General features: G+C 38.3%; 1 protein-coding gene across 5 annotated transcripts in view; it reads left to right on the forward strand.

The window, feature by feature from the left end:
• PPP1R9A (protein phosphatase 1 regulatory subunit 9A) overlaps positions 1-27,349 on the forward strand; it is a gene marked incomplete at its 5' end in the record, with an annotated part of 310,569 nt that overhangs the window by 267,534 nt on the left and 15,686 nt on the right. For 3 of the 5 annotated variants that reach the window (XM_080818700.1, XM_080818698.1, XM_080818697.1), the window contains 4 exons: positions 12,013-12,170; positions 12,668-12,965; positions 24,897-24,984; positions 25,078-25,161. In XM_080818700.1, the coding sequence (XP_080674826.1) occupies positions 12,013-12,170; positions 12,668-12,965; positions 24,897-24,984; positions 25,078-25,161 (628 nt within the window). The remainder of the gene's footprint in view (positions 1-12,012; positions 12,171-12,667; positions 12,966-24,896; positions 24,985-25,077; positions 25,162-27,349) is intronic. The other 2 variants (XM_080818699.1, XM_080818701.1) reach the window with 2 other exon arrangements.

Raw genomic sequence — 27,349 nt, forward strand, 5'->3', positions numbered from 1 at the left:
TCTAAAAACAAAAATCTCTGTTCTTTTTATCTGCTTTCTTACTTTCTTTTGGATTAATCAAGTGGGGATTTTTTTTCTAATTTACTTTTCCTGTATTAAGTTCTATTCTTTTTATTGGATACCTACAGATACAATTTAGAATATTTGCAGAAAAGAATGAACTGAATGAATATTCATTAATGTGCTTCCCATTCAACTGGTTCTTCTTCTTTTTGAATCTTCGGGCAACTTTATTGGCATGATTAAAAACATTTTTCTTAGATGATGACAGAATATATGAACATCAAAAAATATTGGTGGCTCTACCTTACAACCAATATTTTAAATTTGAATATTTGATACTTGCCAGTGTATCGCCAGTTCCTTATTTTATTAAAAAAAATCCTTTTATTGGTTCCATGTGAAATCATAACAGTTATTTTTAGGGGGAAATGAGTCCCTATTGCAATTGGATATTAAAAAAATTTTTTTAAAGATTTATTTATTTATTTTAGAGAGAGAGAGCACGCATACAAGCAGAGGGACAGGTAGAGTGAGAGAGAGAATCCCAAGCAGACTCCATGCTAAGCATGGAGCCCAATGTTGGGCTTGATCTCACAACCCTGAGGTGATGACCTGAGCCGAAATCAAGAGTAGGATGCTTTACCAACTAACCACCTAGGCAGCCCTAAAAAAAATCTTTCATAACACCTGAAACTAATATATCACTCTATGTTAATTATACTAGTATTGAAGAAAATTCTTCTGTAATTGGAGTGTGACCTGTGTCACTGAGTAAAGAGATAATAAAGATCCTCAAAAAGTTGGGGTTTGGGCTTTTTAAAATTCTTTTTATACACTACAGGTCTTGTAGTCCCCAACTGAGCTTTTAATAAATACTGAGTGGCAATTTGTTAGAGGTTATACACGTTGGCAAATGCCTCAAGTACAGTTTTCTGTGTAACTAATGGAGTACAGATCTGTATATTTAACAAACAGTTAAGTTGCAGATGAGGTTAATACATTTGTATAAGATTTAAGCTGTCTAACACAGTTGTGTTCTGGAATAAAGAAAGTTCCTCTTCTACTCTGAGGTGAGCAGAATGAACACCCATTAGCTGGCCACAGGATTCTTTTCCTTAAAAATAAACAAACAAACTAAACAAAACAGAAAACCTGCTTCTTCACAGAGGTAAATACTGAATGAACTTTATATACATTTACATATATAATGTATATAATATCATAACCAACTTGTGTCTATACAAGGAATCCAAAGTTGGTTTGACATTCAGAAACTCATATAATTCATACATTAACTAGAGAAGTAATATATATAATCATCTCATTAGATGAAGACAAACATTTAATGAAGACTTGTTCATGATAAGAAGTTTATTAAACTAGAACTTTCTTTTGCTTTTAACTAGAACTTTCTTAACTTGATATGTGAAGCAAACAGAAGTCTGAGAAACAAACTGAGGGTTTTGGAGGGGAGGGGGGTAGGGGGTTGGGCGAGCCTTGTGGTGGGTATTATGGAGGGCACGTATTGCATGGAGCACTGGATATGGTGCATAAACAATGAATTTTAGAACACTGAAAATAAAATAAAATAAAATGAAAAAAATCATATGACGGGTGAAAGTTAAAATCAAGAATTTCCTTTAAAAGTAAAAATATTATTAACATTTCGCCATTTAATGTGCTATAACCACTGCTATCCAGTGTTTCCCTTGAGGTCCTAGCAAGTACAGGACAAACAAAAGAAATTAAAAAAAAAAAAAAAGGAATAAAAAGAAAGAAGCCAATGTGTTATTGTCACTGATAATAAAAGTGAATACATAAAAAAAAAAACCTTCAAGAATACAGATTATTAGAATTAATAAGGGTTTGGCAGGTTGGATGGCTCTAAGAATTATTAGACATCAGTTAATTCTAGCAAAGAGAAAAGGTAATTTTTGTACAAGCAATTTATAATAGCAACAAAAAATATAAGATAGCCAGTATGAATTTAGCAAAAGTAGCTCAAGAGCCACGGTAAGACATTCAAGAAGACCTACAAAAATTGGTAGAGGTAGGAAGCCTCAGTATTACAAAAATGCCATAAAGCCAAATTAACCTATGTATTCCATACAGTTCTGATGAGAATTTGAACAGGGCTTTTGTTTTTGTTTTTGTTTTTCTTAAAGAACTTGACAAGTTATTTCATTATATAGAAGAACAGTTTGGCCCAGAATAACCAGGATATACTTGAGCTAGGACAAAGTGAAAGAGCCTTGTTCTCTCAGATGCCAAGATTCATTATAAAGTAATAGCGATTAAGATAGTGTGGTGTAGTCTCAGCAATTGACAAGTAAGTAGACCAGTGCAACAGAGTGAAATCCAGAAACAGACTGAGCCATTCATGCAAATTTGAGACTGATACAGAACTGACAATGCAGATTAGTGGGGAAAGGATAGAATAACAAATGATGCTGGGAAAACTGGCCATAGGGAAAAAAATGAAATTGGATTTGACTTTATCACTCATAAAATAGATTCCAAATGGATCAGAGCCTTAAATATGAAAGGCAGTGTTCCTAAATCTTTGAAGAAGATGTAGGAGAATGTTGATATGATTTAAGACACAAAAATTCCAAATCATAAGAAAAGTTTGTTAAATTTGACCACAGTTACTATTAAGAAAACCTGATCATTGAAAGATACTGTACTATCTTTCTAGAGAACATGGAAAAACATGCCAAAAATTTGAGAGAAGGTATTTGCGGCCCATTTAAGAATAAAGATTGTTATTCAGAATATACTAAGAATGCAACTAACTTAATAGAAAAATGGACGAACACATAAGCAATCAGTTCACAAAAAAGGAAAACCTTGAGTTTGGTAAACATAAGTAAACATTCAACCTCATTAGTAAAAATAAAGTGATTTGCAGGTATAAAGTTTCACAGTAATATGTGAGAGCCAGCATGAGGAAAAGTCATACAGCTATTTTGCTAAAACAATTTGGTATTATCCAGTAAAATGGAAGATATGCAAATTCTGTGGCCCACCCAGTTTGCTTCTACATGTTTATATGCTTCTGGAAGTTCTTGCAAATGTGTACCAAAAGACATGTTCAAACATGCGTAACAATATGGTTCATAAGAATTGCAGAAAAAAGTGAATTAATCCTAGTCATACCTTTCCACATAATGTTGAGCAAACAAAAACGACAATTTGCAGAATATTGAATATTGTTCGTTACCATGTATATGAACTTAAAAAGCAAGCAAAATTAATATATTTTGTTTAGAGATACTTTTGTGAATAGGTTGGACAAAAGATAGGGGCTACAACTAGAAATGAGGCACAGAGAGGGCTTCACAAGTACCAATTTTATTTTTGGGGCTTAATGGTAGGAACATGGGTGTCTTTTTCCTTCTTTTTCTATGTGACTTACATATATAATTTTTTATAAATTAAATATATTAAAATAGGAATGGTTAAGTAGCTTAGTTGAGAGTTAAGAATGAGGGGAACCACAAAGGACTTTTGGGCGCTTATAATACTTAAGATTTAGTAAGGGGAGAAAAGTCAACACCAAGAGACATTTACATCAATAAGGAGATTCCTTAGGTCATTGGACTCCTCCAAGGAATCATTTTCTGCTGAGGCTATAATCATGTGTTGTCTTTGTCCCCTTTGCCTTTCCCTGGGCCCTCAATGTTAGTGGCTCTTTCTCGATACCTGTGGATGTGAAGCTGGGCTAGACCCCTACCACCATGTCTGATTTATTTCCTGACGGAGTCTGAGAGTACATTAAGCATTCACTTTTAGCATTGGAACCCAGAATTGTAAAATAAGGTTAAAGGCATGATTAAAGCCAGAATTCATTAAATGGAAAGTCATTAAAAGGAAAGTGAATGCTTGCACTACATTATCAAGAGTGTCTTATACAAGAGCATTAGATACAGAGCAATGAGGTAATTATTCCATGCTGTCACATTGTTTAGTTCTAAATTGGGGCAGGAGAGAATTCTGGAGTGGATTCAAGCTTGTATTTATCATGCATACAGATATAATTTCTTGGTAAACTTTCATCATTTTCATTTTTCCTGAACAAATTATTTGCAGTAACTTTTAATCCCCAATAAATAATTTTGACCATGAAATATTATTGAATTGCACTAATTAAAGGGTGAACATTCCCGGTAAATCACTATGGAAAATTTTAATGAACAAGCCAAATGAATGAGAAATCAATACTTATTGATTGTTTTCTGGCATATCATTAGAGCCAAAATCTGTTCTCTTACTCAAAAAGCAAAGCACCTAAATTGCCTGTCTAGTTTTGTGCAAGTTTTGCATCTGTCTTTGTGTAAGTCATTAAGACTTTTGTTGCCAAATCAAGGAGGCATTCAGAAGGAGGTATTCAGTTGCAAAATGACAACTCTCCTTGGTTCCTATTTCTCACTGCCTCTTTGTAAGTTCACAGAAGTCACCAGACCCTACAGTCCTACTGTGCATGCATTAGTATTAGAAGAGGTATAAAGTTGTTTTGATAGAAAACAAGCTATTGTTTCTGAATGAGCTTAAGCTTAGTAGTTCTCTGTCTACTTTAGGAAAACCGGACTGCTTTATATTTTATTTGGGCTTTTAAATTTGGTTTGCTTGGAATCCAACTATAAGGTCGATTATGATCTGGAAGTAAAGACAAGTTTATTTTTTTTAGAGATTTTATTTGAGAGAGGAATGAGAGCGTGAGAGCAGAGGGATGGGGCAGAGGGGGACGGAAAGGGAGACAGAATCCCAAGCAGACTCCACAGGGCCCAGTGCCCGGCTGGATCCCAAGACACTGAGATCATGACCTGAGCCAAAACCAGGAGCCAGAGGCTCAACAGACTGAGCCATCCAAGCGCCCTGGAAGTAAAGACAGTTTTAATCTGAATGTTTGATATAGTTCCTTTTCGAGGAAATTTTCCAAGATAGCTGTATTCTGAAGTGTTTCTTACATTTTATAGATAATCCTTGGGTTCACCATGAAATTCTAATTATACAGATTGGGAGATGCTGTATAGTTCTGTTAAGATAAAACTGACTAAAAGAACAGGCTGGGAAATCAGGATGGGAGGATACAAAAGAAGAATGTTGCACGAGTGGTTTCTAAGTATAGTGCATGTTGGCAGGCTCCTGTAAATTTTTCAGGGTGGACCACAGATTTCACTGTGCATGCCACCTACCAGCCAAGAGGAAAATACGATCAATCATGGTGTCACAGCCTCTTTAAAATTAAAACCAAGCAATAAATAGCTGTTTCTGCAATTAGGACCAGAAAATTATCTTGTGTGTATGGCTCTGAATAATATTCTAGCCATATTGTTTCAGTAGTTATGAGATCCTTGAGGTTTTTTCTATGAATGCAGGACACTAATAGCAAGTTATGACTGAATCCCACTGGACATGAAATAACGTTCTACTTCAGTACTTTACACTAATTATGCCTGAGAACCTACAGGAAATGCCATGTGTTGGGAAACTTAAGAAACATAGAACTTAGAACTTAGGTACACGGAAAACTCAATTGTCTGTGAGTTTTGTGATGACAGTAAAGGCCTTAAGACTACCCAAAAAGTCATTTGGATATTTGTTTTGGTTTCACAATTAATGTTTGATTTATTCAAGCTACATTATCAAAAACCTAGTTTTAAAATTTATTTGCAAATCATTGTTAAGGGATCTCAGAATAATATTTAGTTCCTATTTACATACTTAGCTAATTAGCACCTACAAACATTTTAAATTGCTTTTGTAAATTTGTTATGTTTGACTTCCTTTTTAAATACTGTTCTTAGTGACTGGCGGTCTTTGCAAGTACTTAAGAAATTCTTGTGCATCTTTAATGTTATACTTACAAGTAGTGTAGCCTTTGAGTTTTCTTAACCCTTCTAATGCTGTATGTACGTAATTAAGTCTTTCCATAGTTAAAAGATACTTTCCCATTAAGGAAGCCAGCAACTGTTATTTCAAGTGACTGAGGTTATTTCCTATCAAAGGCATAAGCTCTGAATTCTTCTTATAGTAGTTAGAGAAAGTGTTATACCATGATAAATCATTTGGGGGAGGGTTGCATACTTAACATACTTGGGATTACTAATATCCAGAGATTTTCGTAGGCAGCCCTGAATGACAACAACACAGAACCTTGTTTACTGTTGTCTTGTCAGGGACGTTATAATATCAAGAAGAGGACGTTTACACATCCCACCTTCCTAGACCCAGCTTATGTACGTGACCTCATGGTCCTAACTCGCAGAAGTCTGCAGTTCCCAGCCAGTTTGCCCATTTGATTAGATTTTATAATTCTCTGAATTTAAGGACTTTTCTATCGGATTCTAAAGATGTATGACAGTGAAGGAAACCTAAGATACTGAATGCCATTCCTGCTGTCTGACCATGAATTATCCTTTCATGTTCCCGGAATCAACAACTCTTACAAGTGTTGCAAATGTTACTGATGGAATTTAGGAACCCTCACATAGTTTTTTTTTCTGCTTTGCAGCCCTTATCTCCAGAGGCAGGTCTAGTGGCACTACTAAAGAGTCAGGGGCAACAGAGTCTGACCTCTCTGCCCTCTTGAGAACAGGAGGTGGGTTGACCATAAGCTGAAGACGGCTACGTTGGGCATCAGACGGCACCTGGAGAGGCATTACACACACCAAAACAGATAACCAAATTATGTTACAAAGGCCACACAGATAGTTTTGAGGTTGCATTTATTGACAAAGTGGTAAAAAAAAAAAAAAAGAGGAGGGGAATTCTTCAATATTTTTCAAACATTAACCAATGAAATGTATAGTTCATACAACAATAATCTCAGACCTACTGAAGAGATTAGGGAACAGAAACCATCTTCTGCTTGTTCTGAAATGGGAAGGAATCAGCTTCCTAAAATTTCAGAATCACTACTTGGGATATACAATGTGTCCGCTCTTAGGCAACCATAAGGAAAGCAACAAAATTAAGAGAGTTCAGGGTGAGAGTGGCCTGCGAGTGTGTTCTTAAGTAAAGTGCTGTCATGAGAGGAGATGAAGTTGTGTAACTTGCTCTCAAATTACCGTATCCGATTCAATACATCTTTGCCGGGCCATGCTGAAACAAAGTAGTGACTGGAAGCTAAGCCGTAGGGCCCCGATCAAGCCAGATCATCTGGTCGTCAGGAGAGCAGCAAAGCAGGCCCACAGGCTCCACAGAAGTAATTGGAAGAGCAGCCCTTTCACCTGGAGCAGGCTGATGGTCACACAGATCTCGACAAAGTTTCCCAGACTAATAACAAGATCTGGGCATTCCGAGTTCTAAAACACCAGAGCTCTCGGATTAGAGTGGAATTAAGATATCTGTAAAAGAAAATGTACTGAATGTGCGGGTTGTTTTTCTTAGTTGTGTTTTGTTTTTACTAATTTTACATACATAAGTAATATATAAACACACAAAAAATACATATAATACCAAAAAAATTAACATTACAAATAGGTTTAAAGTACCTGTTGGCCAAGATCTCCAAATCTGATACCTTCTTTGGAGGTCACCACCATCGTCAGTACGAAGTACATTCCTCCAGTTCTTTGTTAAATCACATGTATCTATTTATCCTCAATTATAAATTATAAAAATGTTTAAAATGAATGTACATGTGGTTCTGCAGCTTGCTTTAGTCATGTGAGACTATTTTGCTAACCTTTCCATGTCAGTAAATGCATACATTGAGTGCTTCCGTATGAACGCATTTGGTCCTCGCAGCAACGCCACTTTCAGTGCTATGTTACCATGGTGCCCATTTTGCAGTTGCGGATGCTAAGGGACAGAGAGGTTAGAGAAATTGCCCAGTTTAGTGACTGGAGCCGCCGATCTGGATTCTGTTTGAGGGAGACTAACTGCAGATCACTGTCATGGTAACTGTTTTTCACCACCTCTCTGAGATACATAAACCTATGTCTGAATGCAGGGCATAGCAACCCCCAAACCCGCAGGCCCATCTTGTGTGAAGGTACAGTGACTGTGAGTGATCCACAGCTACTGTTCAAATTTTAAATTGCCACCAAGTGGCTCATGCTCAGCACTGTAGTTGATAATGGCATAAGTGAGATCATAGAGGCAGGACTGTTTTTGAGGAGAATAATGCCCTTAAGAATGCAGAGCAGCCCCCATGTCATGCTGCCCCATTCCCTCCTTCTCTGGCCATCTCTGTCTGATCTGTGGGCAGCGTTCCATTTACGTCAAAAATAACGTCAACCTAGTGAAAAAACAGAATGACTCACAGCCTTACTGGAGGGAACTTGTTGCTGTGTGATAGGATATATAACATCCTAATTTCACAGAACATTTTTCATAACAGCTGCTAAAATCGTAATCGAATCCATTAAATTTTTTTAAAGGATGCAGTTCAAAGCAATATTGAAGCTGATCTCAAAAGGCAGGTACACTGAGGTGGAGTCCCACCCACGCAGCACCGCTCTGTCATGAGCCACTTCATATCTTTGCTGTTTGTCTGTCTGTATTTGTTAACCCACTCGAGTCTGCCTATCTTTTGTATTTCTAGCTGCATTTGAGTCAGAGTTAGGCTTCCCCCCCCCCCCCAAAGACTGGAGGGTCTGAAAAAAAGGAATAGAGAAGGAAAGGAGAAATGAAAAGGAAATTTCCCTCTGACTCTTATGGACAACAGAACACAACAGCTGGAGAGAAGGGGTAGAGGAAGAACCCAGGTCTTGGCTTTATAAAAGCAGTGTTAGGTTATTGATTAAGGTCTCTGTTGAGAGCGAATGACAGAGAGAGAACATGGCCACCTAAGCCCTTTCATTCAGTAGCGTATGACTTAACCATGTGGAGCCGGTTGGATTTCTTCTGCTACATTGTCATCCTCAAAACTGACAGCTGATTTTTTTAAAAAAATATTTTATTTATTTATTTGACAGAGAGAGACAGCGATGGAGGGAACACAAGCGGGGGGAGCAGCAGAGGGAGCGGGAGAAGCAGGCTTCCCACAGAGCAGGGAGCCCAATGCAGGTCTCGATCCTAGGACCAAGCTGAAGGCAGATGCTTAAAGACTGAGCCACCCAGGCGCCCTGACAGCTAAGTTTTTGGTGTAAGAATTTTACTCCTTGGATAAATATAAAACCCAATAAAATCCCTCGGGTTTTTTCCTAAGATACTATATACTTCTGGAGATTTGCAAAGTTAGAACCTGACCTGTATTTTTGTTTGGAACATAAAGTAAGACTAAAATACTCTATGACGGCACAAGGTTACTTGTGAAGTTTACTTTCAGACTTGAGAATGACCTTCCAGAAGGCTGATAAGCACTTTTTTTTTTTTTTTTAAGATTTTATTTGTTTATTTGAGAGAGAGAGAGAGCAAGCAGGGGGAGGACCAGAAGGAGAGGGAGAAGCGGACTCTGTGCTGAGCACAGAGTCTGGCACAGGGCTGGATCCCAGGACCCTGAGATCATGACCTGAGGCGAAATCAAGAGTCTGATGATTAACTGACTGAGCCACCCAGGCACCCCAAGAGAACAGGCTTCTGAGGACTGAGCTCTATCCTGTCTCATCCGCAGATTAGCTGTGTGATGCAGTTAGTAAACAAGTTAGTAATCTTCTTTGAGCCTTGTTTTTCCTAACTGGAAAGGAAAGCGGAGATAGAATCCCTAAGGTTCTTTTGAGCTGCAATATTCTGATTCTTGAGCAACATGATAGAAAAAGATAGCTTCTGGTTACCCAACCACGTAAGTCCTATACACAGTTTCCTTCTCTCGCTCACACCTCCTCTAACACTCCTGAGGGCGATGTAGCTTGCTAGCTCCAGACTTCCTGCTGTTGAAGTGAAAGTTCTCCACTCCACTCTGTTTTTCTGGCTCTTTACTTAAAAAACATTCATTCTCGGGATGGAATATATAAATTGCTGATTGGTAATTCATGAAGCACTGCTAAAAGCACCGTGTTCTGGTCCTCAAAAATCCTCGATTGGATGCAGTGTGTTGTTGGCCACTTGGACAGTGGACTTAAGGCACTGCTTTTCCAGCTGACTTCATCTTTGTTAGATGTAATTCCGTATGCCTACGGAATATCAGTGCTAGCTGATAATAAAGCAGGTGTTCTAGACCGCTCTTTGGAAGTTGTTGGATATGAGTACCAGGCAAATTCATGAATAGTAACAGAGCCGGAAGTCCCATAATAATTCTCTGCCCATGAAACCCTGCTAATAAGTAGCTCTCATGTTCCCTTACTTTATTTCTTCAGTGCCTAGTGGTGGAGTAGCTTCTGCAATTCTGGATGTTGGGTGCTACATTGGGTCCTCCGGGGCCAGGATTCTATTGCAAAAGGAGCCATGTTAACAAAAGGAGAACAAGCTTCCTCCTTGAGTCTTCTTGTCACCCAGTAACCAACACTGTTAAAAAGCAACCAAATAAGAAATCCGAGAATTAATTTTTTCTATAGTTTTCAACATGTCTTCCTTTTTATGCTTTCTTAACACATATGTGGAAGATAAATAAGTATATTCTATATGTAGCCAATTGGAGAAATGTATTTCCTAGATTAGTCACATTATATGTGATTTTACAGCGAAAAACATTTGAACTGTAATGGCAGGAAAATTCTTTTTCTAGTAACTTGTTCAACCCTAGCTCAATTTGGAGGGCACAGACTAGTAGCCTGGGAGTCAAAAAACAAGAAAAATCATGGCAGCTCATCAACCAGCCATGCAGACGAGGGCAAGTTACTCAAGTTCTCTGAACTTCTGGAGAGGATAAAACATAACTTGGTGGCTCTGTCGCATGGGGTTGTGAGGAACACGTGAGACGGTGTGTGTGACTGCCTTGTGTTACAGAAGATACAGTCCACATACAAGATAGACAAACTGTGAAACGGGCTTGTATGACAGTCTGTCTAATTATATTATTGCTTTCATCTATGTGGTGTTCCCACATTTTATATGTAAACAAGAGCTTGTAAGGTTGATTATCTCCCAATTATCACAACTAATGAACTCTTAATCGGCAGCTGCAGGTTTAGATTTTATTGAAAGGAAGAAATTAAAGTGATCAAGGAGATTATTTTTCCTCCATTGACATGTAAACAATGAAGAGATGACTAATTAGAAAATATTTAGCTGTCCTTTATAAATACCTGAATAGTCTAACTTTTTTGAATATTCACTTTTCTTTCAAATACAGGAAATGAAGAGTCAGAACCTTTCGTAAATATTGTCACTCAGTGGATGTATCTCCTAGGGAAAATATGTTTAATATAATTTGTTAGAACCATATGCCAAATGCAAAGTTCCATAGGTAAGGGAGGCACAACCTTGTTCTGCTTTTATGATATATTTAGAGCACACCTTCGTAATAACACTGTGAAAAGGTATTTCCTCCAGTAATGCTACTGTAAGAAATTGTTTTATTCCATTAGTATCAGTACACATTAATTTTCTGCAACTCAGTTATATGCTTTATTTTTAATAATTTAAATCCAGAAGCACTTAATTCTGTGAACATTATGACTTCATTTAGTGACTGCCATTCTAAAAAGATAAAACAGGATTGATGATCAAACTACATTTTTTTAAGGAGCAGGATTCCAGATAAATTCAACCTGAGAAGAACTTTTTCCTCAGCCAACGCCTACATAAATCAGTGGGTAACCTTTCCTTCTCCCTTTTGGAATGGTGACTTGGAGTCCTGACTTGGACTCAGGGCCGCAAAATTAAAGGTAGTGAGAGGCAGACCACAGAGGACCACGCTGGCTCTTTGAATGTCAGATTTTTTTTGTTGCCTTGGTCACTTTTGGTGTTGGTTTCTTCCATTAGGCTTTTACATTTCTCCTAAATCTCACAGACTTGTTTGTTACCCGTGGGGTATCAGACAGGCTGGCGTGGTTGTCACCTATTTTTTTCCCGGTGTTAATGGTAACCTTGAGATTTTTGTTATCAGGGCCTGTGGTCTCTTTGACGATCCTCTCCAAAGGATCCCTTACCGATTATTTTGCTTTATTCTTTCCTTAGACTTGAACGAGGCAGTCCCAGAGACAGAGCGCCTGGATTCAAAAGCACTGAAAACCCGAGCCCAGCTCTCTGTGAAGAACAGACGCCAGAGGCCCTCTAGGACAAGACTCTATGATAGTGTCAGTTCAACAGATGGCGAAGACAGTCTGGAGCGAAAGGTGAGCTGACTGATTTCTGACTCACAGTGTCGAGCTGTCTCCTTGTTCCTACAGCTTTTTGAAGATGATTTTTCTGCAGCCAGATTCTATGCCCTAGATGGAAACAGCTGGAGTAGTTCACTGTTGTCTCCTAAATTCTTGCTCAACTTGATAAATTGTAATTCAGCTTATTTCTGTACTCATTCAATGAACTAACCCAAGACATTATCCCTATTGTCATATTTCATGATGGTGTTTTTATATTCAGTTGTTGGTTTTACCTAGTGGGAAATAAGGAATGTACAAGTAATTGTTTCTATGTCTTAGGTGTCTGTTTTAGTTACAATGGTAATATGCTGAATTGTTGTAAACTATGCAGTCTCATTTGTAAACCCACAAAAAAATTGGTTTTCAAGGAAAAATTTTTTACTAAAAAAGTTTGGTCTGATTTCAAAGTGAGTATTCCTGGAGCTGATGCTCAGCAGCATAACCTCCTTTATAATCTCTTATACCAACAGCCTTCAAACAGTTTCTATAACCACACGCACATTTCCAAATCACTTCTGCCCAAGGGTTTGAGAACTTCTCCAGAATCAGATTCTGGTGCTCCATCCCTCACTCCAGTGGCTGGCAGTGTGCCCTTCTCATCTGACCACATAGCTGAATTTCCAGAGGGACCACTGAGCCCGGAAAAGGAGCCTTCTTCCCTTATTTGGGGAGACACTTCACTCTCCTCTCCTTCAAAATCTGATCATGATATGGAAGAATCTCCATGCCACCATCAAGCCACCACCAAGAAAACACCACAAGAAAAAGGTACTGTTGATTTTTGTTGTTGTTTTGATTTTGTTTTGTCTATCTTCACTAACTCCTTGATTTGTACGATATAAGAACAGCTTTTTTTGGTCATCGTCGTAAATCCTTTGTCTTCTCACACCTAATAATTAATATTGCTTTCTTTTTATGTTGTGGGATAAGAGCCCATGACTCTCCCATTTTATTTATTTATTTATTTATTTATTTTGTTTATTTATTTATCTTTTCCTACCAGGTTAGTATTTTTACTTCTTTCACTGTCCACAAGTTTACTACTATTGAAGGAAACTTCAGGAGGCCTACTAGAGATTTTGTAAAGTAGCAGCCCAGAGTTTCGATAAACACTTAACATACTCACATTGGGGGAAAAGAAGTGTATGTAATATATATGTAAAAATATGTATGTATATAATATCTATAAAAATACATTACATATACACATATACATATTTATACACCTATGTGATGTGTGTGTGTGTGTGTGTGTGTGTGTATGTGAAGATGAAAGCAGTGTAAGTTTTAAACCATTAATTGGTTTTTATTTAGAAGAAATTTTCACAGTAATGATGTATTACAGAAATTGTGACAGGAAAGCTATGATAAAGATAATACAGAGAGATTAATGAATTAAATTTTAAAATAAGCTCCTAGAATTAATACCAAAATTTCGTAGTCATATCAATAGACTTTCATTATTTTAATTTACAGAAGAAATAAATTCTCATTCAACAAGTTAAATGATACAGAGATGTATAAAGATTAGGTTCATTCTTTTCCTACCATGTCTGATGTGTCTCTTTATAGTAACCAAGTAAAGTTGGTTATATTATCAGTCACATCTCAAATACAAGTAATATATTACATGTATTTGCATGGATGCACACGTGCGTGCGTGTGTGTGTAGATGTAAAAATGAAAGTACTTTTTAGTATGCTTGTGTTTTGTTTTGTGTCCTTTTTTTTTACAAAAATGAATCATACAAGTCACGTGACTCTGCAGTTTTGTTTTGTTCATAATAATTTTTTATGGACATCCCTCTAAGGCAATATACCCAAATTAAATGATACGAGACTCTTATATAGTGAGCTTACAATATAACTGAGACAACTATTCTGATATTGGTGGACATTTAGGCTATATTCTAGATTTCTTTTTGTATATTGCTTGTTTGCTTACCACATTGAAAGAAGTTACAACAAGCATTTGTATATTTTTTTAATTTTTGTTTATTTATTTGACAGAGAGAGAAAGACAGTGACAGAGGGAACACAAGCAGGGGGAGTGGCAGAATGAGAAGCAGGCTTTCTGCAGGGCTGGATCCCAGGGCTCTGGGATCATGACCTGAGCCAAAGGCAGGCACTTTAAAGACTAAGCCACCCAGGTGCCTCAGCATTTGTATATTCTCGTATACTGGACACTTTTACTTCTTTAGAATACATTTTCAAAAGTCGAATTGGTAGTCAGAGTATATTGTGCTCAAGAGAAAAATGTATAGCTTTAAATTCCTTTATTATTAAAAATAAAGACTGAAAATAAATAAAATAAATATTCAAACAGAACAACTAAATAGGTAGAGAACAGAATAGGAACAGAACAACTAAAAGGTAGAGGAAAAAGTAGAAAATAGGAGCAGGTAAGAGATATAAGCTGAATTTAATTTTTAATGAAATGAAAAACCCATTCTTTTTAATTTTTTTTATTAACATATAATGTATTATTAGTCCCAGAGATACAGGTCTGAATCGTCAGGCTTACACACTTCACAACACTCACCATATCACATACCCTCCCCAATGTCCATATTCCCACCACCCTCTTCTGAACCTCCCTCCCCCCAGCAACCCTCAGTTTGTTTTGTGAGATTAAGAGTCTCTTATGGTTTGTCTCCCTCCTGATCCCATCTTGAAAAACCCATTCTTAATTCCCGTCTCCCCCCCCAAAATATCGTAACAGTGTGCAAATTATTCTAGCTAAAAGTGAAGAGCCGCTTGGAAGGACACAGTAAGAAAAAAATAGAGAAACAAACAAAAAAAAATGTGGCATTGGAAATAAAGGAGATACGGAGATTAAAAGAATTTTTTTTTTTTTACAGATAGTATGTGAACTCAGTAGATTTAAAAACCTAAAGGAAATGGAGTTCTCTACAAAATTAGTCTATTCAAATTGTCTAAGAGGAAAACTTGGATAAATCAATAATCACAGAAACACGAAATAGGTTTTTATAAACACTTCCATTTAGAAAGTTACTAGAGCCAGGTGGTTTTATAACTGAATTCTGCCTAACCTATTAAAAAAAAACAAAAACAAAAACAGATAGGCTCTATTTTATGCTAGTTATCCCAGGTAGGGTGTTTATCATTTATTCAAGTAGCTGGAGTCCTAAAAACTAGTAAAGCCAGTGTGGAAAAAGGAAATCTTATGCATGTAGATTCATTTCAACTATGATGCTAATCAGTTGAATCCAAGAGTGCAAGTTAATTATATTCCATAATCAGGTAGCAGTATTGATTCTGAAAATGCAAGAATAGTTTGACATTAGAAAATCTAACAATATAAATCATCATATCAACAAAGGAAAGGTAAAGTGTATAATATTAATGGAAGCCGAGAGGCATTTGGTATAATTCTTCAGACATTTTCAGTAAAAACTTGTTAAAGTAAAAGTGGAATTAGAAAAAATTTTCTGAATATGATTGGTTACTTACCAGCAAATCAACTACTAAATAGTGAATCTTAAACCATTTGCACAAGAATTAGGAATAAGACATGAATGCCAACTACCACCACGATTTTCAAGTTTGTTTTTGAGACTTTTCTAATTGCAGGAAGATAAAAGAACATCAAATAATAAGTATAAATTTGAAATAGTAAAGACAAAAGTATCTTTATTTAAGGATTATATGAATATTCATCTAGAAGATTAAGTGACCAGATATAAAATAAATATATGAAATTAATATCTTCATGAGTGTAACGGTGAAGTGTCTGCAACTTACTTTGAAATGCATTTGAAAATTAATGGATTAATGGATGACTAGAGGGATGGCTATATGATAAAGCAAATGTAGTAAAATGGAAATTGTAGAATATAGATAGTGGATATACATTTGTTTACTATAAAATTTTTTTATCTTTTGAAAAAAACTGGGTGGTAGAAAGGAATGTCATTTTTGTCTATACTGATCTAAAGATTTGCTACAACACATATTTTTGTGGAACTTGATAAGCTGATTCTAAATTTATAAGAAAGGAAAAATGGCTAGGAATACCTGAGACTCGTGTGTGTGTGTGTGTGTGTGTGTACGTGTGTACACCTTATTTTATGACAAATGGTGGGTGGATCCATGGAGAAAGAATGGAGGTTTTTTACAAATTGCTCTGGGACAACTGGTTATCCGTATTTTTAAAAATTACATTAGATAACCCCCATACCTTGCAAAGCAACCTATTCAAGTTGGATTTAAGACTTAACTGGAAAGTAACTGGAAAATACAACCATTTAACTTTTAAAAGACTGTATAGAATATTTTTGTGACTTTGGGTAGACAAGGATTTCTTAAACAAGACACAAAGGAAAAAAAGAAAGAAAAGATTAATAACATCAGATGATATTAAAATTAGGAACTTCATTTCTCAAACACACAACAAAGAATCCCACAAAAGTGGAGAAGATATTTACTGTCTGTGTAACTAATGCAAAGTTAGCATCTAGGTTATGTAAATAACTTGCATAAATCACCTGGAAAAGACAAATGATACAGGAGATAATATATAATGTTCTGAACAGGCACTTCACAGAAAATGAAAACCAAAAGGCCAAAATATTTATGAAAGATGTTCAACTGCATTAATAATCAGGAAAGTATGAGACAAACCAGATGAGATACCATTTCATACCTACCACATTGCCATAAATATTAAAGTCTGGTGTTACCAAATGCTGGACACTATGTGAAACAACCAGAGACGGAAGAGTTTTCATTGTGCAGGTGCAAGTGTCAATTGGGGCAAGCTCTTTGGAAACAATTTGGCATTGACCTAGTAAGGGTGAAAGTGTGCATGCCCTTGACCCATCCAGGTCCTACACTTGCCTACTGAGAATCATGTACAAGAGTATTCATGGCAGCCCTACTGTGTGATCAAAAACACCACCAAACAACTGGGAAAACCTAAAAACTGATAACCACTGGAATAATCACTAGTAAAATAGTTAAATGAATTGTAGTATATTCATGTGATGAATCTGTGCAGCAGGGAAAATGAGTGAACCACACTGAAACATAACAACAGGCGTGAATCTCTGGAACGAGACATTGAGAGAATAAACCAAATTACAGAAGAATCACTGTGGTTCTGTTTAGATAGTGCTAAAAAGTGAGTTACTTAGAGATACAAACAAAATGCTGAGGTTGTAAGTGGGAATGACAAAAGTCAGCTACTTGGTGGGGACTGTCCAGGAACTGGAATGACATACTACGGACTTTGTAGGTAGAAACTGTGGTGAGGGTTGCAGGGAATTAATGAAATGGGTGTTTGCTTTATTGTTGTTGTTTTTTTCATACTCTACAACTATCTAATAAATACTCTTGGTTACAGTAGTCAATAAGCATAATAAAGGACCCCATATAGAAAATTAATTGATGGACTTTAATATACAGGTAGCTTCAAGGAATTTTTAAAAAGTCAAAAATTGGCAAAAGAAGAAAACTGTTGGTTCACTGAAGAGAAAATTTGCATTGCTTATAGGAAAAGATGATCAGCCTCACTAATAATCAGAGAAACAATCACTTAAATTAGATGCCATTGGATTGCCAAAGTTTTAAAGAATTCATGAGCTAGGGACGCCTGGGTGGCTCTGGGTTAGGCGTCTGCCTTCGACTCAATTCATGATCTCGGGGTCCTGGGATCGAACCCCACATCAGGCTCCCTGCTCGGTGGGGAGCCTGCTTCTCCCTCTGCCTGCTGCTCCCCTTGTTTGTACTCTCTCTCTGTCAAATAAATAAATCTTAAGAAAATAATAATAATAATTCCGACAACTAGTGCCAGCAGTGATGTGAGATACACTCATACCTTGCAGGTGTGACTGTACATGACTGTGTTTTTGAAAAGTGCATACCCATCTGTCTCTACCTGATCAAAAATTATAATCTTTCTAAAAATACATCGTGAACATAGAAATACATTTGATTTGGGGGACTCAACCTGTTTTTAACTCTTGGGAAGCACCATAGCTTTATTCTTGATCTTTTCCCTTTGGTTTCCTTTCCTGAGCCTATTCATTGTTGGAATTACCTTCCACAGACTGGTCCTAAGCACAGCTCTTCTAGGAGTTTTGGGATAAAAATTACGTACTGAGAAAGTTAAAAAAAAAAAAATACTAGTAGAAGCAAAAGAGGATATGTCGAGCCTGCTAATTCATCAAAGGTAGTTCTCAAGTTGGTGGAGGACTTGCATGGCTGATATTTACCTACTTTCAAAAGAATTAAAGACTTCAAAAACTCTCATTTATTCACTCAAACTATGGATTAAAATAGCACTTTTATAGTGCTGTTTTGTGGCAAGCCCTCTATCATCTCTTTGGAAAACTACATATAGACCTTAATTGGTCCATAAGAAGACCAAACAACAGACACATGTATTTTGGAGATAGAGGTTAATACTCTGTGGTCTGCCGTTTGAGTTTATCAGGCATAACTAGCTATTTGAGAGAAATTACATTATAGTCAGGGAGAGTGGATCACTCACACGTGAGATATGACCCCCCAATTTTTTTAAGTGAAGGAATATTATCTAGATTAGGTCTCTCTTTTACTTCTAATTTTTTTTAATGCTTCTTTAAAGTCAGCAGATGTCTCCTCCCCGATGGGAGAAGTAGTACGTGGATTTGCATTGTGCTCCGCAGTCTACGAACAGCAATGTAGGGTCAAATGTGAGAATTCCACCCTTTCCCCAATGCCTCCCTTATTTGCTACTCTTCCTTTTTTGGAATTAAGCTCTAAGTGGAAGTAAGCAGGAAACGAGATAGAAGATGGGTAGCTTCTTCTCCAGAAACTAAGTACTTGGGCTTTCCCCCTCTTCAGTCTTCCTGGGCTGATTGTCTTTCTGGGGAACAGGGAAGAAGCAGTTCATTGATCTTTGATAAAATATGAACTTTATCAATAGTCAGTTACTAGTACAGGAGCCACTAGTCAGGTAAAAGAGTGCCTCACATTCCTTTCTTCCCCAGTAAAAAGTTTCCAGCCTTGAAGAGTTTTCGTTGCCTTCCCTGTTCATTGACATTAATCCATTCATTTATGTATTTATTAAACAAATAGTTATTGAGCAGTTACTCTGAGTCAGGCGTTGTGCTAAGGGTTAAATGTATGAGGACTGACAAGATTCCATCTTTACCCTCAAGGAGTTTGCTGACTAAAGTCAGTCTGTCTGCCTCTTCTCTCCCTATCTCTCTCTCTCTCTCTCTTTCTCATTGCTAGTTTGTTTTGTAACATCTTGTCTCTGATACCCCACCATCAGTGACTGGGAAGGCCCTATTCTCTCTTGCCTTCCGGTCTCAGGCTCTGTAACACCTGGAAAGACATCAAAGGGACCTTTAGTTAACTGTCAGTCAGCAGCCCATTACCAGTTGGTACCTCAAAACTCAAAGGTATAGCCCTCAGTTTTCTAAGTCCAGAAACTCAATAATACAATTCAGATTTAATCAAGTCCAAATGGCTGATTCTTGCTGTTCTAACTTAGAAAACACTGATTTCTAGGCCAAAATACTTACTTTTCTGATTTAGTTTGGGAGGTACAGCTGACATAATACCCAGCATCCTTCATATGTTCTGTTCTCTCTCCCATGGGTTGGTAGGTTCATAAATCAGAAAGCTGTCCAGCAGGCATAAAATGGGAGTTAAATTACCTGGATGTGTGTATGGAATATGCTCGTTCGACTGGGCTGACTGATGAATGGCCCGTTGCATGGCAGTGCCCCTGCTGTCTGGGCACTTTTGTGTCCCTCCAGGACTCTCCCTCCCTACTTACCAAGATGCAGACCCCAGTATTGTTAAAATGTTATGACATTGCAGGGGATGATGCAGTATGGATTAACAGAGTCAGATCTACCTTCTCTGTCCTCAAAATCCAATTTGAGGAATAACATCCTATAAAATTCTTGAGTTCCTGGCTATGTGAGATGAATCTATTCAGAGCCGGACTCAGCAGAGGTCAGGTATGGTTAACTTATTTCCCTCCGTATGTTGATATGTTTGTTCACATGTGAGGTTCTTAGAACTCATTGACTCATCTTTAGAGGAGCTAGAGTGAACTCGGTCAGCAAGACCTCATGTTTGCTTTCTTGCCTAACACTTCACTCCAGGGAAATCCTGTTCTTCTTCAAACCCAGGTTAAATCTCATCTCCTTTAGTGGACTCTTAGTACACTCTCCCCATTCCCAGGCAGAGTGAATTATTCTCTTCTCTCTGATCCCACAGAAATTTTCACACTGTTGCTTCTCGTTCATCTTTTCATCTTCATATTCTTGGTCCCCAGCAAAGAGTTATGGCATGTAATTGATGCTTCATAGTTTTCTCTGATAACCAATGCAGGAAGTCTCTCCAGATAGCCAATGCAGGTCATCAAACCAAATCTGGCTGCCATGTGTTATTATAAGTAAAGTCTTATTGGAACACAGCCACACTCATTTATCTATATCCTGTCTACACTCATGCCACAATAAGCAGAGCTGCGGAGGTATGACCAACTGTGCAGCCTCAAATCTCAAATAATTGTTATCTGGCTTTATAGAAAAGGTTGCTGGCCCCTGGTCTAGGCGTTCATTTCCTTCTGCTCATCATTGCTGGGTAAACTCTGAACATGTCTTAGTCCCTGGTTGCCATTTATCTAGATTTTTAAAAAAATAATATGCCATTATTTTTGGTTGGTTAAGTTACTACAAGGTAATAATTGATTTATGGCTGTACCTGCCTGCAGTTTCAAGGCTCACAGTGTGCTGGTATTACTGAACAACTAATTAAAGTTGGCTGTTTTCTAAATTGTGTCGATACCACATTCACAAATCATCATTTTGTTGTCATATTTGAGGAACCTCAGTAGAAAGTGGGGTAGAAAGAGCCCCTTGGTAGCTGGGTAAATGATAAACATCTAACCCCATTTCAGTTAAAGCAAGAGGAAGTGTAAGATTATTTCCAGAGGTTTGTAAGACAAGTTATATGACTGTAGAAAGCATGACAATATTTTTCTCATGCTTTTTCTTTGAGTAACCTAATAATAACATTTTGGTTTCTAGACTTCCATAGCAGTGAACCTTTGTTCAGACAAGGTTAAGAAGAGTAAATTAAGTACTATCAGCTTTCTACTTATGATTTCTAGAGATTCTAAGTTTATATGTGGCTGTTAGCACATTGCCTGACACAAAACATGCCTTCAAAAGTATTCGATGAATTAATGTCCTGGCAAGTAGAACCGGCTTTGCAAAATCTTTACAGGATTTTTTTTATTACTGACATATTGCATTAGGTCCTTATACATTAGAAATAGTAAATTTTATCATTGCTCAGAGGAGGGGCGAGGTTACATCCAGCTGTGATTGGTAAATTAAGACTTGACAATTCGAGGGACCATCGAAGGACTTGGGGGGAGAAGGATGGCCAAGGAAGGCAGATAAGGCACGGAGGTGGCATTAGCAGAGACAGGCACGCATGAGATGGGTTGAAAGGAACGGGGCTGCCCAGCCTGCCTGCAGTGAAGCGGTTGTTTTATGCAGGTTAAATTGTTGCAATAAAATTGATTAGGAAGGTGAAGTCATCAGCTCTAGAATTTAAGTGCCTTGAATACTTCACCATATTACTAGGCAAACACAGATGTTTGAACAGAGGAATAAAAAGGGGGAAAAAAAAACAACAACCATGAGGTGTGGGGAAGGTGAATCAGGAGACACAGGGAAGGGTGACCTGGAAGGAGGAGCAGTAGACATTGAGGGAAAGAGCGATGCAAGAGCCCAGAAAACGTAAGCTGCCTAAATGCAGGGGAAGAAAGTGGGGAACTCCAAACTTGACGACAGGGCCTCTGACCTCAGGAAATGTGGCCCTGTCATTAGTAGACACTGGGAAGTCAGAGATACAGGGCAAAGACAGCTCATTTTTTAAAGGCATTTTTTGCATTAAAAAAAAAAAAAGATTTTATTGATTTATTTGACGGAGAGTTAGAGAGAGCGAGCACAAGCAGGAGGGGAGCAGCAGAGGGAAAAGGAGAAGCAGGCCCTGCACTGAGCAGAACCCAGTCAGGACCCTGGAATCGTGACCTGAGCCAAAGGCAGATGCTTAACCGACTGAGCCACCGAGGTGCCCCTTAACTCCTGTTTTAAATGAAGAAGTTTGTGAGCTCAGGAGACAGGCTGGGCTAGGGGCAGATTTGGGAGTCCCCAGAGGAGAGGAAGAGGTCAAGAATCTGGGGCCCAGGAGAGGAAGGATAGTTCAGTACAAGAAAAGGCCATCACACGTAGCCATGAGGAGAACGTTTACTGCTTTGAAACTGAAGGCCAAAGCCTGGAGCCATAGCGCCCGACCTGGGGGTTCAGACTTCTGATTGCTCTTGAGGGTAGTGTTGGAGAGATTTCAGAAAGCCTAATGGAAATTTTGCATAAAGCTAAATAAATAAACAAAAACAAGTCACTCATTTTTTTTTCTTTTCCTGAAATCATACCAATCCAGTGTTGGTTTTTGCGCAGACTGGACATTCTAATGTGCACTGTGGGTGGATTTGATTGATTTAAAATAGAGAAGTGCATTATTCCTTAAACTTGCCTCTTCAGCCTTTTGAAAGCATTCATTTAAGTGTTCCTTGGAACACACTTTGGCAAATGTGTGAGATAATGATGTGAGGTTGCCTAGCAGCGGGGTCTGTAATGGGCAGAATCAGGCTTTTAGTCCCAAGATGTCCAAATAACTGCAACACTAAGAGGTTACAGAGCGTTTCCATGTCCATTGTCTCATCTGGTCCTCTCACCACTCGTTAAAACATCGCCCTGCTACCTCCAATTCAGAAAATAATTAGGCAGTCTACTTTTAAACTTCACACAGTTCTAGCCATTAGGAGTTGCTTTGGGATTGCTCTGGAGGAATCCAGCACTTTTTTTTCCCCCTTTAGCTTCTATGAAGGAAATTGAAATCCTGCCTTTTTTTTTTTTTTTTTTTTAAATGTCCATTAGCAAAATCACCTCAGAAGGCGTTTGGGCCATGTCTTTGGATTTTCTTTATGTGTATGCCTCACATCTGTGGCCATTTAATTCAGACACCCAGCGTAATGATGCAAATATCCGTAATAAATATCTGAGGCTAGAAGTGGATTTTGACGTGGACATATTTCTGACACTGGTGTTCCATTATGTACATTCCAAGGGATTGATTGTTGTAATCCAAGTATCATTAACTGAAAGTATGAAGGGCTCATTGCTAAAAATCCTTAGTTTGTAAACCTCCCGTGTTGCTTCTTCAGAGCTTTGAACATAAACTCCTGAATAAGAACTCTGTGCGCAATTCATGTTGTGTGTGTGTATTTAGAAATTTATCTTGAAATACAATTAGGAGCAAAATTAATTAGCAAGGTTAATTAAACACTTCTGTAGGGACACTGCTCTGTCTACATTCCATGCCAGAAAGTTGCTGGAATATTTTTATAATTCTACAAAGATAGAGACAGACACCAACAGACAGTTAGGAAGGAGTAGTTTCACATACAAATATGCATTAAATTTAACACATCCTTTGTTAATCATCTCAGATCACTGGATATGCTGAACAACATCCTTTGCTAAATAGTTCCAGGTAGAGCCGTAGGAATTATCTCCTGTGTCCAAGGAGGAATAAGTGCCACCTGTGGAATCCAGCTCCTGCATTTGACATTGAACTCCATTCTCAAAGCCTCTCCTCTGATTGCTTTTTTGGCATCATGTGGAGTGTTCCCATCCCCCAGCAGCTGCTGCCCTTGAGAGCCAACATAACTCAAAGAGGCAAAGATCATTCAGCTCCAAACACCAAGGAAATTTTGGCATCTTCCACATGACAGGAGACCAGCCAAGTTGTAGTCCAACCCAACCTCTCCTTTCAAAGATATAAATGTTTTATAGCTGAGCCCCAGCTTAAGAAGGCTCCCCATGCTCTACCTGTCCCAGGACTGGCCACAGGCCATTAGCTAAGGGAGAGACCAGAAGAGAAAACTTTGACTCTTACTTCCTTCCCTAAATCTCCCAGACTCTGAGGGGTCTCTTTCTGTATTGGACTTGGGAGTTAAGTAAGAAGTGGGCTGGGTTCCTATTAGAAGGCACCAAAAGCCAAAGGCAGGACAGGTGTGGAGGACAGAGTCTGGCATTTGAAGCAAAGAGTTGGAGCCAGAGAAGGAACAAAAGGAAAGTCATGTTGGTCCCTGCTTTGAATGTAAAGAATTATTTGATAGTGTTTATTCTTGCTTATTTTGCTCATTCCAGTATATTTGAAGATAAAACTCTTTTTGATGAGTATTGGGCCTCTGTCCAGCAGGACCTCTCCTGGCTTAACTGAACGTTCCTCAGCATAGCTGTGTTTCCTGTGGCTTAAGAAAGGCATATATTGGGGCGCCTGGGTGGCTCAGTGGGTTAAAGCCTCTGCCTTTGGCTCAGGTCATGATCCCAGGGTGCTGGGATTGAACCCCGCATCAGGCTCTCTGCTCAGCAGGGAGTCTGCTTCCTCCTCTCTCTGCCTGCCTCTCTGCCTACTTGTGATCTCTTGTCTGTCCAATGTATAAATAAAATCTTTAAAAAAAAAAAAGGCATATATTATTTTCTTTTACACTTTGGAATTGGGGCAAAGTCCTTAGATTCAGAAATGCACTGACTTTTGACTGATGGCCTCAAAAAGAATAATAAATTGGTCTTTTTCACCTGTGTGTACATCCTAGATGGTGCCAAAGGTCCCAAATCACTAAGGGCATCCAGTTCATTGGTGGTGCAAGGAGGAAAAATTAAGCGCAAGTTTGTGGATCTGGGGTAAGCATTTCATCATGTAAAAATCAAGCAAACAAACAAAAAGCTAAAAGAGGAAATGTGTTTCTCCTTTCTGACTGTGTACTGTCCTTATAGGGCACCTTTGCGAAGGAGTTCCAACAAGGGAAAGAAATGGAAAGAGAAGGAGAAAGAAGCCACTAGGTTCTCTCCAGGTAGCAGGTACGGGTGGGTGATGTCAACTTTCTGGCCCCCCTCCTGGTTAACCAAAATCAGCAGTCTGTGTCTATGAGCTGAAGTGATGCACCTAGAGGTGAGAGGAAAGAGAAATTGCACAGTCAGTGTATATTAGTCCTACCCCAGTTGTACCCTACGCTGGCGTTGGGTATATCCATTGGCTTAATTGCAGAATTATGGTCACGTGAACGATTTCAAAAAATGTGTATCTAAATGTGGCATAAATAGATTTATGTGATATGTCAGTTAGTCATATTTGAGGGTCTTTGCCTGGCTACCCACAATACTAAGGTCCTCTTTTTTGTGAAGTCTGAAGGGTAATTTTACATTGAAGGACTTTGTTGGGTTTTAGGACTGTACTGTCCACTTGTAGGAAGGACCATCATCTCTTGCTGGACTCAGCTGTTTGATCGATTTTCTTCAGGCCCTACCAACTATTCTCACTGTTCAAGAAAGACTTCCCTATAAAAAAGGGAGCTTTGTACTGCCTGTTGTCAAGTCTTCCCAATTGTATTCGGAGATTCTGTAATTTTAAGTTTAGGTTTGTATCGTGAGGCAATAAAGCACGGAGCTTGACAGCCTGGGTTTGGATCAGAGCTCTCCCAGTTATTACCTCTCCCATCTTGGACAAGTTCTTTAACCCGTTTGCTGCCATTTCCTCGTGTGAAGTAAGGATAAGTAACAGGATCTACCTAGTAACTTTAGTGTGAAGATTAAGTACGTTTTCCTGCAAAGCACGTCAAATGGCACCTAACACTCAGGAGGTGTTTAAAAATAATAATGAAGATACGGTTTGCTGTCATTATTACTTGCAAGTTACAGAGCAGATTTATAGATACCACTTTAGTTCATCCTTGTAGGAAGGTCAGGAGGGCCGAGAATAACACCATGCTTTACGAAGAACCTCACCTTCATAGAATGTAATTGATTTGCCCACGATTATGCTGCAGGCAGTTGACATGACAGGGCTTGTGCCTCCTGTCCGGATATCTTTCCGACACAACACCTCCCCTCCACTTGTTTATGCCTCGAATGATGCAGAAATCTCTTTACAAAATTTGGGAATCATCTCAGCAGTAGACTAAGGAAGAAACAGAATGCTAACAACGAAAGATCATCAGATCAGTTGGGGACCACGGATCCATTCTATAGGTTGTCCACTGCTATTTCTTTTTCTCCTTTTTCTTTTTTCTGGCATACCACTTGGTGAGAAATTGTACCTTCTTCCTGGGATTATAAGAGAGTAGGGTAAGGGATGAGAAGAGAGAATTCCCAAATTAATTGTGTGAGTCTGTTATGGTGGTGGTTTAATGCTGTACAACAGAGAAAGGGTAAAAAGCTCTGTTTATATTGAGGGCACCAGTCTTGGGAGAAATAAGTCCATGATCCGACTCAAAAGCAATTTAACTTCCTGTGGTTTTGAAGTGAGAAATAGAAAACAGTCTGCTGTGTGCCTTAAAATTAAGAATAGGAAATGATCAAGGATATTCAGGATAAAATACAATAAAAAGTGGAACTGTGTCAGGGAGAGAGAGATACCCAGATACACAACGGGAGAGGGGCTGGGACAGTTCTGTAGTAAACACCGCCTTCCTTTTGGTCCCTGCACTTCTGAGGCAGTCACTTCCTCGATCCTTGAGGCTCCATGGGGAAAGGGATGGGAGCGAAGCATCCAGCCCTGTGGAGAAGGCTTGACTGGATTTCATCATAGTAGCTAGAGGGTATCACCGCCCTCTACAAATTCCAGGTCAAAAGCAAGCAAATCTTGATTCTTTTGGTGAGTGCACACCTTACTCGAGGCCAACCCCAGGGAGTCACTACCACGAATTCCAGCTTTGGAACTAACAGCCAGACAGCTCCATATTTTTAAAATACTAACCCTGGAGTCTTTCTGCTTCACTGGTCACAAGTATTTATACATGTACCAGTGCTACAAAATAGTTGTCAATTGGAATCATAATTTTATAATTGTCTGTAATTACAGTAGAATTTTGACAGGCCTGACAGGAATTCATATAATTGAAATAATAGAGGAACAAGGGAAAAAGAGGGAGGACTTTTTCTGTTTCACAAAATGAATTTTTGAGCTATCACAATAGTTGGTTAACACTAATCAAATCTAATGACAGTCTCTATTCTTCTGTATAGATTGACAATGGGCCCAGAACCTTTT

Source organism: Martes martes, assembly GCF_963455335.1.
Source record: "Martes martes genome assembly, chromosome: 11".
Lineage (NCBI taxonomy): Eukaryota > Metazoa > Chordata > Mammalia > Carnivora > Mustelidae > Martes > Martes martes.